Here is a 14938-nt window from a genome sequence, read left to right as displayed (position 1 = left end):
GGAATGTCTACCCTGAAAAACAATCTTCAGTTCTTAAACAAAAGAAATCCTATAACAAAAGTAAAAAGAGAGAGGGAGAACTATATTCACTAAAAATGAGGAAATATTCAATACTTGGTATACGTCAGTCATTGTCACTGTTACGCTTTTGTTTAAGTACGGTCACAGGATGGGCTGGAGTACTCAGCTGCTCACTGAATTTGGCCACAGCTTTGTATCTACATACTCTTCTGAGTGAAACAGAGAGACAAATATTTTAAAACAGCTTTTGAAAGCCATGCCCTTATAAAAACGCCCACAAAATTTAGTTGAAAAAAATGAAAATGTTAGATCTCCAGTATGGCAAATCCCTTGTGCAAGGGACTCAATAACTGACTTATTCCTGTGCTTTCCTTACTACATCAGGATCCATTTTGAGCCAACAATTTGAATTGGGAATCCTGTTATTTTCAATTGCCCTGCAAATTCTGCTAACTAAGTCTTCAGCTTCAGATTCTTTGCCTTTCCAAATAAGAAATTACTGCTTTCTGTTCCCTTGTTTACTGTTAAAATATACAAGAAGAAAGGGTGGTTTTTAGACAGAGGAAGAGGAAACGCAGCTCAGGAATTTTTTTCCCATAAAATATTCCTTTATAAATGGCAATTTTACCTGTAATTCATTGTCCACTAAAACAAAACAAGACTTCTCTTCTACCTCACAAAACTCTACTTTCATTATATCTTTATTTAGGGTTTCCATTATACTGAAATTTGAGTTCCTACTCAAATATCATCGACCATCCTTTTGAATTTATTATTAAATTATGTCAAACTCAGACCGCAAGTAAAATAATGACCCTGGTTGAAATCCTTGTTTCCCTTATGGTGGAGATAAGCGAGAGGAGTTATGAGCGCTTGAACCACTGTGCTCAAAGAAGCAAAGTCTGGCATGTGCAATGAAAATCACATTTTAGTATGTATGTGGAAAAAAATTTAGCCAACCACAGTGTAAACAGTTGGTGTGAATGTTGTCTTATTAAAGGAGGGTGACTAACCAGCAACACCTCCAAAATATTATTCTTTGTACAACTGTAATGTCCTGAAGCCCTGGACATGAATTGATGCTCTGCTGTACTGTTAAATGTAAGCAAAAATCATCACATTGTCATCACAAGCCAACAGGCTAAGTATATGCAACAGCCTAAGTGCTAACAATGAATCACCTCTTACTTTAGAAATAGAGCTGGACAAGCATCCTGATGTACAGGAGAAAAGTAATGACTCTGGCAAGTCAAAAATACTACAACTGTGAATCTGGAGTAAGGAAAAAAAAAAGGAAGCAGAAAGAGAAAAATAGACAGAAAAAGAAATACAATTTTAAGAGAAGAAATAAAAAATAAAAAGTGCATACTTCATTAGATGATCATAATAATAAGGATTTTTTATGTTTATCTGCACAGCAAACATCACTCTATAAAGGCTACAGCAAATAGCAACTATACTATAACTAGATATAATTACTTATATTTTAATTCAAGACTGTCAAGCATTTTCGTGAATACTCAGTAGTTGTTTGAATATTCATAAATTAAATGTTTGAGGGTCAGTTCAAAAACAAATATTCTCATTCAATTACAAATAATTGTAGCAAGAAACTATTGCTACTATTTGCTATTCTTCATTTAAGTTATGGTGTCCTAGCCAGACTGACATTTTAAAAAATTCTGCCTCCCCTTTTCCTCCACCCATGTGCCCCAGAAAAATACATAAATAAAGAAAATAATAAGTAGAAATTTTGAGTAGAGGGGGAAGATTGAATTATCTGTAGTACTTGATTACTGTAAGTTGAGTTTAATTATGTCCCTAACAATAAGAAATGTGCTACACATTATTTAATTAGCAATTAGAAGTTGCCTCTAGGTATACCTATAGAATAAATAACTACATTCATTGCAATAATGACTAACACAGTCTCTCAGGCATATAAAAAACTTCTGTATACTGACAATTCAAATATTAATACTATAAAGCACTGAAATATATGATGTTTATATGCAATGGAAATCAATAACATATACCCAATGCAACTGCATAATAAAATAGACTTAACTCCCTGTGTAACATCTAAAACTATTAAAAGGCCAAAGGCCTGAATAGAATAGTAGAAGTTGCAAATAGAATTTTAAATGTTATTCTAAAAAATCCCGTGAAGTTTACTGTAAGAGAAAATATTCCCTTTAGTAGAGGCTTTATAATCTTTCCTGAAATGCCTACCTTTTTTGCATTAAACCATGTAGAACACAGAGCATGGGAAGAAACCCTGCTCTTTTTCATGAAAACTTCTGCTTATTTGAAAGGTTTTCTTTTTTCCCCCTCATATATCTAAGCTACACCAAGTTATTTCATTTACTCATATGATGTACTAAGTTGCCTTCAGAAATTATTTTGAACAGTATATTTCATTTATAGGAACCATACTACTCATTATTCTGGAAAAAATATCTGGGAAGGTACCAGCTTCAGGGAGAAAGTCTGAAAACAGTTTCTAATTTCTTCTCATGCCGAGAGCAGCCAGTGGGTAGGAAATGAAGCCCTGAACTGCTCCCTTTCCTACCTCATTCTCCTCTCCCTTCACAACCATGATTATACTTTCTGCTTGGTTTTCTAATCCTTTACCTGTATTAACTCATCTCTTCCTGATTTCACCATCATTTCGTTCCCCGGAGGATAATATAGACATGCAACTCTACGTAAACACAGTGGCAAGTCAGTTCATTCCCCAGGGAGTGATGTCCCTTATCCCAGCACAGTGAGCCCCTCAGAGTGACATTAAGCATCCACTCCTCATCCAGGCTGAGCTACAGCTCTCTTATTCTTAATCTGATATTTTTCTATTGTTTCAGCTGGTGTCTGAGAGCATGACCACGGGCAGGGCATCTGACACTGTGGAAGAACAGAGGCAAAAAATGCCCCAGACATTTTCCATCCCCTTTTAGGTCGGAGTTCTTTTTCTGTTAAAGGCTGTAACCATCCTGGATTACTCGCTTATGTGTCCCATATGTACTCAGTCCAGCCTCTATTTTTTTCTAAATCAATTATTCCCAAATTGTCCCAGATAAATGATGCTCAGCACTTAAATGTAACTTAAGCAATCACTCTTGAAACACTCTTAATGAACAGCCAATTCACAATCAAATCTTTCATTCCAAGAAGCAGAACAAGGTGGGTTTTTTTTTCCTGAAGTTGCATTATATGACTGTATTTTCACAAAAGCTATTAATTATTGTTCCTTTCTGTAACAGCACACTGCTAGGCACTTCCATAGCTGCCCTTACTTTCCCCAGCCCAGGCACAATTTCCTGAGTTATGCAGTAAATAGAATTACTACATATAGAATAATCCAAGCAGTCTCTAATGGGGCAGTGTAAGCTTTCTGCTGCTCCGTCAACATTGCAGGGACCTGCATAACAGAACTTTGATGTTACAGTCTTATGTGGCTAACACTCCCAAGCATTGAAGTGAATAATGTGACTGGCTTGCCACCAGGCAGATGGAGACTTTGCTAGGATTGTCTGATGGTAAATGAAGACTTTTTTTTTATTTGCTCCAAGGAGCTCAGCACAGGAAACCTCCAAATCCTACAATAATAAATCTTCTATTTATCTTTTAAATTCTGGAGCAAAATAAAAACCATTAGGCACCCACAGCCATGAGCTGTATTCTATATTTTCCTTGCTTCCTACAGCCTTCTGGTATAAAAAAGATTAAGCTTTCTTAAGCAAAAAACTACTTCTCAGTTTAAAAATAACAGTCTTGTTGCCTTGCATGGAGTGCTGTTTTATTGTATTACACAAAGAAAGCACAGGAGCACTTAGAAATTGCAAAGACAGGCATAATCCAGGAACCTGTATCTGATCCAACCTGATCATTTTCATAGCATCAGGTATTTGCAGTAAATCTGAAGAGCAAATATGATCCATCTACAGCATAAACGTGATCTCCCAGGCATTAACCTCACTGTCATGATTATTTTACTCCGGCAGACTGACACAGTATTCCAGCAGATGAAAAAGGAATCCCCATTTATAAGCCAGAATTATTCCAATCCTGACAGTTGTGCTGAGGGGGAGGCTATTTTCTGGCTATGGCTGTCTGTTTAGGGTATCTCAAAGCAGAAATCAAATGAGAGGCCAAGATCTCCATGGCAATTACGTGTTCTTAACACTGTTGAAAATAAGGTCACAAAAGCTGTACCCTTGAAAATCAGCACCATAAAACCCTTTGAAATGCAGATACTTGGCATCTCACAGAATCAGGCCCTCCTTTAGCAGCTGCCTCCTAAGTGTGCTTCCAATAGCCTTCACAATAGAGTCTTATGCAATGTCATAGGATACTTCCAATGCCTTTATTAAAAATCCAACTCAGGGGCAATAGGCAACTTCACACGAGCACTAAAAATTTGAGATTGTCAATCCCAATTGTTACATGATATGATAGCAGAGTCCAGCAGAACCTCAAGGCTGAAGTTTGCTTTCAAAAAGCCAGTGAGAGTGTTTACACTAAGGTCTGAGAGGGTACAAAGGAGTGCCCAACAGGTCTTCTTCTATTATTTTTTCATCCTGATAAGAAAGACTGCTTAAAGCACAAACAAAATAAATTTGCAAATTTTTTCTGTGCAAAGTGATCTACATTCAAAGATGAAAGAGGGATGACAGGGCAGGACTGGGATAATTTCTTCATCAAATGAAGTGATGCTTGCAAAAGTGATCAAATGTGGTGACAATAACATCTATGAACATTTAATAACTGACCTTTTGATAAGATCCTCAGAGCAGGATTGAGGACAATCCAATGTAGTGTTTAGGTGAAAAAAAAAAGCTTGTCTGTGAATCTATCCATCTATTCCCAAGGTCCCTTCTTTCTTGCAGACTCAGATTTACAGAACTGACCTACAGGCATTTCAGGGATCAACCAAGAAGAACTTATTTTTGAAGACTCCCTGATCTTCTTATCATATGCACCATATATTTCTAAATGTTATAACTTCTTCTTGTTAGGATTATTTTCTGTGCATAGGCATCCTCACAGATGTTGGCAGCGTAAGATACCAGCACTTCAGATATCTTATTTAAGGATACTGCTATTACTAGTGCAGCTTTTAAGAAGTCTATGATGTACAGTTCTTCACTCTTATTAAAAGCAAAGGGACTCTGGTGTCTTCAATTTTCCTCTTAGTTTTGGGGTAGGTTTCTGATCAGGGAGTTCTCTATTTCCTGAAGCTCCTAAAAGAAGAGCCTTGGGTTTGTTAATTCATTGGTCATGGGAAAAATGTCACTGCTAGCCAAGAGTGCATCCAGTCCCTGAGTGTAGTTAAAGAACTGTAAGTCATTCATAACTATTCTGTGTGCTCTGGTCCACCAATTTTCAAACAATTTTTGCTGTGGCTGCATTCATATAAATGTGCTGATTATTAATATGATTTGTGTCACTTTTTAACCAGTTGGTTAAGTACTCTTTAGACATTCTAAATTGGTTCTTGTAAAGGTGGTTGGCAATAATGTCTTCCCAAGCCCTTTCCCAAGAGCTACACATGTGGACATAGCTGAAAAAGTCCACTTAACAATGACGGAAAATTTCCTTCCCAGAAAGTGAAAGCCTTGAGAAGAATGAAGAGGTGAAGAGGCACTGAGGTGAAACCATCCACTATGACAGGGACTGAGTTCTACTGTGCAAGAGGGTAGCTGAACCTTTTACATATGTATGTATGTATAGTGAATCAACCAAGAAAATACAGCTTTGAAGAAATGAAAACTTCAATCCTGGAGATTTTGGTGAAGAACTTTGATTTTTACAAGAAAAATTGGGAAGTAGTTTTGAATGTCCAAATGCTTTAGTTGAGTACTATATATAAATAAAAATGCCTTCTTTTCTTAACAGCAAATTAATTTTATAAATCATTTAAAGCTACTTTTTGATTAATTTAAACAAGGAGATTTGGAATCTGATTTTAGAAGAGTTGCATAACTTAAAAACCTCACTTAGTCTGATGATACAAACATATGTATTTAAAGGTTGGACAAATTCTGTTTTCCTGATTCTCAACAAAGAAAAAAAAAAGCTTTTCTTAAACTAAATCAAAATGAATCCTCACAATCTTAACTTCTTTTCTGCTGAGCCCCAAAGTGAAAAATCCTCCTCAGAATTCCACCATTGCTGTGAATTGATGTTTTCTGAACTAAGATATTTATTAGATGAATCCTTTCCTCTAACGGCTGTAAAGTTGCATTTGTAAACAAGCAGCAAACATCAGACAATCCACTGTCATAGGGGTCTGACTCTGACAATCCTTTCACCATCTTCAAAATACAGTCAGATCAATAGCTCAATTGAGCAAAGGGTATATGGAAATATTATTGTAAATATTATTGTAACTAGTGCTTTTGTCACTTCTTGGATTGATTTACTGATTCATTGTTTTCTGACCTTGCAGAATATGCAATTAAAAGATGCCCCTGGCATGAATATTGTTACTAGAACTTGAACTGGCACTACATTCCCTCTCAGAGTTTTAAAAATTCTTAACCTGCTTTCTAAGATATTTCAATTTAATTTTACCATACCACTATGTTATCTTTTCCTAGAACTTCTCACCAGAGCATGCTACAGCTTTTAACACAAGAAATACAATGGTATTGTATTTTGGGACTGCAGATGTTTCACAGGTGTAAAGGTTGCAATTGCAACGTATTTTAAACAGTATTGGTATAAGCAGCAAAAATCTACACCTTTTTTTTTCCCTCTGGAAACAGAAATCTCTCAGCATTGCTGCACGACTCTCCCTGTGGAAACTCTAGTTCAAGTAAAAAGCCAGAAAAGCCAACTCTTTTAGTGTTCTGCTATGCAGAGTTATTCTGGGCAGGATTAGGAACTGGAGCACTGGGAAGATCCCAGTTGTCTGCCTTTCCCTGTACACCCAGGTGCCCACTGCTGCTCTTTCCAATGGAGCCACACAGCCCCCAGGCTGACAGATACTGCCCATTCAGGTGTATACTCATCCTGCTTTTGCTGCCAGGATTTTAACATAACTTCCCGTTCCATTGCTGCAAAGTAATTGCACTGTTTAGGAGGATGTCAGAGAGCTAAGGTTAGCATAAAATCCTGTAATTCCACCAGCAGACAGACACTAACACACTCAGCCTCTCTGGGAAACTCTGTTGATCTCTGAAACATTGACAGTTTTAGAAAATTTAAGCTTTTTTCATTGAACTTGACTTTACGTCATCAATGTAAAGTACAGATCTCAATATGTAGTGATTTAAATCACACTTGAATTCATTTTACTTGCAAAAGGAACTGATGTAAATGCCATATGATCCTGTCTCAACATATCCAGGCATTTTCTGAATACTTAGACAGAATTAGTGCATTATTTAAACTAGTGTAAGCTTATTAATCTAGATGAGAAGTCAGTAAAAAATTAAGGTTTAAAAAAAGAGTTTAAATCTTTGAAGGCCTAAGACTGCAAACAAAGGTTCATACAAGAATCCAACTAATCTGTTCACACAATGATATATGTGAATAGAAATAACTCAAGTGGCATTGGCTGTGTTGTAAAACAATGCAAATTCTCTTTCCTGAATGTTGAGCTCTTGGAAGACAACTTTCAACTTTTCCATCTGAAAAAAGCATCAGTTTTCCTTAAAGACAGATACAGATAAAGCAGGACACTTCTGCCCGAGGAGAGGCTAGTTGGGCTGATATTTGATATAAGTGCTCAGTCCCAGATGGGAGGAGGGAGAAGTGATTGATGGTTCGTAAGGAATTACTTGACTTTTGCTTGTAACAGAAGCTTTTTGGTTCTCCCGAAGTTCTTGTCAAAGACAAGAAACATCTTTTGAAAAAGCAGTTTTCCCCTTCCCAACAGATGGAATAAATTTGCATAAAAAAATGCTGTAGATTAAAAATACATATGGAAGAAAGGAAAAAGTTGTTTGACAAGATGCCCTTTTTCTAACACTCTACTGCTCTGTTAGGTTTATCTCTATTTTTCTATTACCTGCCCTCTTAATACAGCGTGAGCAATTCACTTCTCTGCAGGAAGAGTTTCACAAACCCAGCAGCAGGAGTTCACCAATTCAGTAAGACGCATATTACCGCAGGGACAAATCCTTCTCGCTCTCTGTCTCCTCTGGCTCCAAGGTCAGAGTTATAAGAACTTGACTAAGACAACCCTTTCTCGAGTCCTCACAGGGCTCTCCTGGCTCTCATCTGGACAGCTCCATCTGCCTCTTGCAATTGTCTCCTCTGGGAAGGGGGAGAGCATTAGCTCTGCGGCTGGAATATAGGGGGAGCAGAGGCATTACGAGGATCAGATTTTCGTGTTTCCTTCCATTGTGTACACAAGGGAGCAATGGATCTGAGCTCAGTATCCTCTCTTAAAGAGGAAAACTGATGATCCAACAGGTGGAATGAATTCATACAATCCCAGTCACACACAAATTTGTTAGAAAGACTTCCATCAGTAACTCCCAGTCCCAAGCTGAAGGCAAAGCTGACACTCTCTGTCTTACACCTCATTGTTACAAAGCATTGCTCACGGGCGAGACTCAAGGACCACGCAAAGGACGATGTACACCAATGCGCCCTACCTCAGGAAAAAGACAGAAAAAGTTCTCTGCTAGCACTTGAAATCCTAGTCCCATCCACCGAGCACACAAACAAAAGCTGAAGTGAGAAACCAAATTAAATCACACTCTATTTGCGGGTTTAACAGCCACTGATCAAAGAACTGGCCTTCATCAATATGAACTTTGAAGCAGGGGTACTGAAAAAAAAAATAAAGACGATCCACGTATGATCAGTCGCATTCCTTCCGCTCTTATTTGCCTCTCCAAAAGGCAGACGGGCTGCGTGGCTTCCACACCCCCACCCCTGGAGGGGGTTTGCCCGAGGGCAAGGAGGAGCAGGAACCCCGCGGAGGAGCGGGATTAGGATGGACACCGGTGCAACCTGCCGGGAGAGGCAGGAGAACATGCCTCAGTTAAAGAGATGGAGGGTTTATTCTTCACAGCCACAGAAGGCTTTGTCAAGCTCTCGGATCTTAATCTTATGGATAAGCAGATGTAATAAACACATTGTAGGTCTTAAAATGTGTGCCGTGTTGTTTTCTCTCGTTGCAAAGCCTCGCAGTAGTTGGCTAACGTCGATTCAGCTGAACATAGGGAACGAAAAATTAAACTCTCATCAGTGGTTGCTTGCTTTTTGTTTAGTTTGTTGTTTGGGGGGTTGTTTGTTTGTTTGCATGTGTTTGGGGCTTTTTTTAAGCGATATGTGCATTTCCAATATATGCAAACAAAAATGCCAATAAGATGTGTGATACAAGGAGTGCACCGTCAAAATTCGTTTACAAACTCGCTCGCCTGTTTATTTGATAGAAAAAGGACTGTCCCAAAGGCGAAAAAATCCATCTTTTTAGCTGCAGAGTTTCGTTCTGTCTCTGAAGCCTGTTATCTCACCGTGAAGGAACCCGGACCCCTTAGGGGAGTAGCAGTGTTTCTATCGGGGGAAACGCGTCCACAGGGACACGTTCCACCTCGCCCCCACCCCTCCCACCCGCATCCCAAATTAAAAAAAAAAAAGTCTCAGACTTTAGACGAGGAAAGGAGCGCGCTGGCCTCTGCCTCGGTCTGTCCCTGCGCCCTTGGAGTGGCCGAGGGAAAGGCCGACGAATGCCACCGCCGTAAATGACGGTAAACAATACGTGCATCAAGGGAGGCAACGGCTGGGCCCTCTGTGACCTTTCCACTGCTCAGGTTAAATCTATAAATACCCAAAAGACATCCGAGCCCATTGTTTTGCTGCCCTCTGAAACTAAACCTGCCAGGGGGACGGAGGGGCTCCTCTCGGCAGCGAGAATCGAGGGCCGGCGGAGGATGCGGGGAGCCCGGCTCATCCCGATGGCGGGGCAGCAGCTGAGGAGGCTTCACCGAGCCCCGGGGCGAGCCCTGCCTCCCCCTGGCCCGGCCGCGGCTCCACACCCGGCGCTCCCCGAGTGGATGGGGTGGGGGGAGAGACGATGAGACCCGCTGTAATCCCGAATTCCTTTTCACAGCCTCGTGATTAGAACCCGCACGTGATTAAAATCCAGATTTATCCCCCTTTTAAATGAGTCTCGTAAAAAAGCGCATTAAGTTTAGCGACAAAATTCATGGCTGAGACATAAATAACTTGTATATTCGGGAGATATTTTTTACAAACCTGGGGGATTTATCCTCTTGTTTTTCTCACCTTTCCCCACTCCACACCCGGACCCGCCACCTCCCAGTCTGCCATCTCGCTTCTCCCAGGAAGATGCGGCCCCGGAGCGGGGGAGGTCTCTCGAGGCCACTCGATATCGCCAATAGCACCACCGAAGGGTTTGATCATGGCTGTTAAATGGCACGTAAGGGGTCAGGCAATCCGCCAAAACGGGGAGACGAGGAGCGCTGCCTCCCACGCACCCCCCAAGGCAGCAGTTTGTACACGTCCAGCACAGCGCAGCATCGAAGACGGCCAAGCCCCAACACCGGGAGGCGAATGGGGCCGCCCCGCCGACACCCCCACCTCAACCCCACTCCCGGAGGATGGAAGGGAAAATCGCCGCGAGACACGGCCAGCGCGTGGGAGAGAAATCCTGACACCCGACTGCACGGAAAAGATGTGTAAAAAGGAGAGCGAAGCCTTACTCTGCCTTTGGTCGTATTTAGTTCCCCGCAGCGAATGGTTTTCAGACCCTCCCGAGCTGAAATGGAGGGACTTCATGCGAAAAGATCGATAAATGGGGGTAGCCCGATTTACATTATCACACACAAAATTAACACATAATTTTCCAGCCCCTACAGTACTACTTGCGGCCTCTCCGCAAGTACACCGTACCAATAATCGCGCCAGCAGAAGGAACAGCCCATCGCTACTCGGGGGCAGCGGCTTTGAGCGTTGAACCTTTGGGACGCTATAAAAATTCCCCTTTCTGATTTTTTTTTCTATATCGTTGGAGATTTGGCAAGTTTAAAATACTTTAGGTGTAAAGTTTGTTCTTAATTAGGTCTTGTAAAGATGGAATTCGGTGGTCATTATAGAGCCACTAATCAATTTTCACCCAGCAGCAAAGGCACACCGCGGAGGAATTAGGTTTAATGAAGTGACTGTGCAAATTACAGTCGTGGACTTTATTTAAAGTCTATCAACCTCCTAAAAATGATTTCTCAAACTGTTCTTGATTTCCTTTGCTTTATGAAAAACATCACATTTGCTTTCTGAGGTTTCGGGCATTAGCAGTCATTCTCTCCCGCTCTCCAATCTAGCGCATGGGGACTTTTCCAATTTTCCGTTTCGAATTCATGGAGAAATGGGCAAGTTAAACTTTTAGACCATACAAAAATATATCCTATTGCTGCTAAAAATTATGAAAAACAGTTCGAAAAGAGAAGACTGATGCACAGACCTGTTGTTATTAGAAAGCGGACTTTTGTTGCTTATTCGCGTATTTATTCTTTTGATTAGGGAAGCCTCTGAAACCCTGAGCTACATTTTTTTTTTACTGGCTGATCGCTGCTGTCTCCTCTCCTTTATGCACGTCCCTCCAGTGAGAGAGACGTCTCTGGAGCCAGATTTTACCTATTTCTCCTTATGATCCTCACCAGGAAAGGTTGCTGCTGTTCAAAGCAAATTAAAATGCGGTTCCTTGAGAGCGTAGCGGGGAGAGGTCTTCGAAGTTCCCGGTCTTTAGCTCCGTTCAAAAACACTTTAAAATTTTTTTACAGCAAAGATTTTTTGACACCTGGATTTCTAATTCTTTCTATCTTTTTTTTCTTTCTCCTTTTTATTTTTTTGTTTTGTTTAGGGTTTTGTTTGTTTGTTTGTTTTATGACGGGTCTTGAGCAGCTGATTCTTATTGATAGCTCAGGAAACGTTTTGCAAAGTAAATAAAAACAAATTTTAAAAGGTGTTTTCTTCTCCAAGTGCAGCGGAGTGGACTTGGCGCAAGTGGAGGAAATTTCTGACCTTTTTCTTACACGGTCGCGCAAAGAAATCGCTTGACCTTTTCCCCTTGTCCGAATATTAAAAGTAAAGGGAAATCGTCTAAAATTCGTTTTCTCCCTCCACTATTATTGTAAGGGCAGGATCGCTCCCTCCGTCCCTTTTTAAGGCGCTGGGAGCGTGGCGTGGAGACGGCGCGGGGCAGTGGGGGTGGGAGAAGCGAGACTCAGCGCGTTTTCACCCCCGGGGTTGCCGCAGGTCCGCAGCAGCTTTGCGGCACCGTATGTTTAGGCCGAAGAGAAACGACCGGGAGAGAAAGAGGAGACACGGGGGTTCGCTGCAGCCAACTAATAGCTCCGAGCTACTGGATCCCCTTTAAATAAAAATAAATAAGCAAGAGTTTAAAATTAAAAGCACAAGACACCAGGAGGGACGTGTCGTGCTCCTTCTTCCCTAATGCCGTACCGTCGGCCCAGGGACCGCGGCCCCGGCGCTGCTTCATACGCCCCGGTTCCCGGGTGGCGCCAGACTCGGGAGCGGGACCGGACGCCTCGGAGTTCCTCTCCCACGCTGAGGCCCTTTACCCTGTCAGGAGCAGTAGGAGAGGGAGGCGAGGGTCGCTTCCACTTCGCCGTCCCCGCACGCCTCAGCCGTGGTTTGTACGCTCTGTCCCGGGAGCGGAGCGAGGCCGCGCTGCCGAGCCCCAGTGGGCCCGATCCCGGGAGAAGGATCAGGCCCCCAGGCCCTCGCTGCCGGCCCCGGACCGTGGAGGTTTCGGGTGGGAGCTCGCCTCAGGAGTGTGTCGCTCTGAGGCGACCCTCGCCTCGGCACTGGGCGCCCACCTCCACCTCCTCCACCTTAACCTCCGATTGGAGCCCATGGTCTCCGTGAAGCAGAGTCTGGGATTTGACCGGTAACTCGGAAGGAGGAGAGGGGTGCATGTCGCACCCCACTCCTTTGCCCCCGACCCACTCGGCAGCTCCGCGATCGGGAGTCGGGAAGCTCCGGGACAAGACGTAACACGTGTCCCGAAACGCCCGGGAAAGACTATCCCGACCGACAGGCACGGAGAAGGAGAGGGGGAGAAGAGGAAGCAGAGGGGACACGCTGTCCCTCCCGGGATATCATGAAGCTGTGGGGGGGTAAAGAGAGGCAACAAGAAGGAGAAAAGTCCCCATAAACTGAAAAGGGAAAAAAGTAAAGAAATCTCTGCAAAAATCCTGCTTCCTCTTCCTCTACCCCCAGTCCCGAATGTTTTCCGGGACACGCTGCCCGGCACCGCTCTCCCCGCGGACACTCCCGGCAGGGCTCAGCGGCGGGCGGCGGGGAGGGAGCGGGGCGTACGGCAGGGTCCCAAAGAGAAAGGAGTCGCACTAACCGGGGTTGAGGTCCAGGCACTGAGTCGGGTCTTCATTGTCCCCCAGCTGGCCATTGGGGCTGAGGCTTTCCATGGACAAATCCAGCCCCTTGTCCTCCCAGTCTCGCAGTTTCCTCTTTTTATTTGTCCCGATCAAGGCTTCTACCGAGAAAGCGTGCGCTCGGGAGCTGAGAGCCACCGCCGATCTTCGTCTCTCACTCATCTTATCCCCCAGCCCAGGCCCTTGGGCAGAGGAGCGACCAGTGGCTGGGAGCGCACAGCTCGGGGACCAGAGGCAGAGCCTCTTGCCTCTTTCTCCCCGCCACCCCTCCCCAGCTGGACCCCCAGAAGAACCAGCCCTCAGACTTCTGAAAGAACTACATCAGGCTGCAGATACTCCTCAGGCAGAGCCGGGAGGGTGTGCTCAGCCCAGGTCCCAGCACTTGCTCAGAGGGGCTGCAGGCTGGATTTCTTTTTTTTTTTTTTTCTTCTCCCCTTTCCTTCTGTCTCTCTCTGATTGATCCAAACTTCTGGGACTTTTTTTTTTTCTCCAAGAGTTAGGCAGTCTGTGTGCGCCTGTCAAGGAAAGAAAAAAAAAAAAAACAACAAACCTGTCCCCGGCCAATAGGAAGGAGAGCTCGGGAGAGACCCAAAAGCTGCGACCCAATGGGGAGGGGAGGGAGACTCGGGCTTCAGGGAGAGGAATTTTGGCCATCTGAGTCCTGGAGCACCGGCCCGGAAAATTAACTGTTTGGAGAACGGAGAGCCAAGTAGGAAAATCGTAGCTCTAAATGCAGAGAGGGTAACAACTCCCGCACTTCTCTCCGCCATACCCAGGTTTCCCAGAGCCTGCTAATGCCCACGCAAAGTACCCGAGAGGGGCTTTACCACCCCGCGGTACCGGATAAGGGGGTGTTTTTTAAATTCATCTATGCCCTGTATTACTTGCTCTTGCCGGCGGAATCGGTGTTGGCCCGGCAGAAGCAACGTCTCGAGGGGGTTGAAATTTCACTTCAAAACGATGTGTTTCCGTGGAGCGGAGGGGCTCAGCGGACGGTGTGGGCTGGTAGAGAGAGTCAGACACTCCTGCTCACTGGGAGTGCATTCTCTTTGGGAAGGGGGATTTTTAAAAATATATAAATATATTTTCCCCTTTCCCGCTTATTTTGTCACTTTAGATACATCGAGAATAAACCCACTAGGTACAGATCCCGGCCGTTTGCTTGAATTTGCTTCAGCATTTTATTTCTGCTCTCCTGTTCACTCTGCCCTGAAATCCTCCCGGCTGAGGCAGGTCTGCAAATGGTCCCACGCCCCTCGGTCACGCGTGGCGTGGGGCGGCTCGCAATGAAAAGCAACAAGCACTGCTTTTGAGAAGGTGACGGAACCGTGTGTTTTCATTAACTGAAATAGGTGAAGTCAAGCAAAACACTGTATAGGGAAAATACAGCGGGGAAAGCCGCGGGGGGAATTCGATCTCGAGAATCGAATACAAGTTCAAAATAAAATATGAATAATTATAAAGTACGGGAGAGAATTAACACGGATCGAGCCACTGTGGAAAAGCGGACAAAAAGACACACC

General features: G+C 43.4%; 1 protein-coding gene across 1 annotated transcript in view; it reads right to left on the bottom strand.

The window, feature by feature from the left end:
• TBX15 (T-box transcription factor 15) overlaps positions 1–13896 on the bottom strand; it is a 92190-nt gene extending 78294 nt beyond the window's left edge. Inside the window, exon 1 of the mRNA XM_071572074.1 lies at positions 13376–13896. Coding sequence (XP_071428175.1) covers positions 13376–13577 — 202 coding nt within the window. The 5' untranslated portion in view covers positions 13578–13896. The remainder of the gene's footprint in view (positions 1–13375) is intronic.
• Between the last annotated feature and the right edge of the window lie 1042 nt (positions 13897–14938).

The sequence above is a fragment of the Pithys albifrons genome, chromosome 1 (genome assembly GCF_047495875.1).
Source record: "Pithys albifrons albifrons isolate INPA30051 chromosome 1, PitAlb_v1, whole genome shotgun sequence".
Classification (NCBI taxonomy): domain Eukaryota; kingdom Metazoa; phylum Chordata; class Aves; order Passeriformes; family Thamnophilidae; genus Pithys; species Pithys albifrons.
This window is presented reverse-complemented; position numbering and strand designations above follow the sequence as displayed.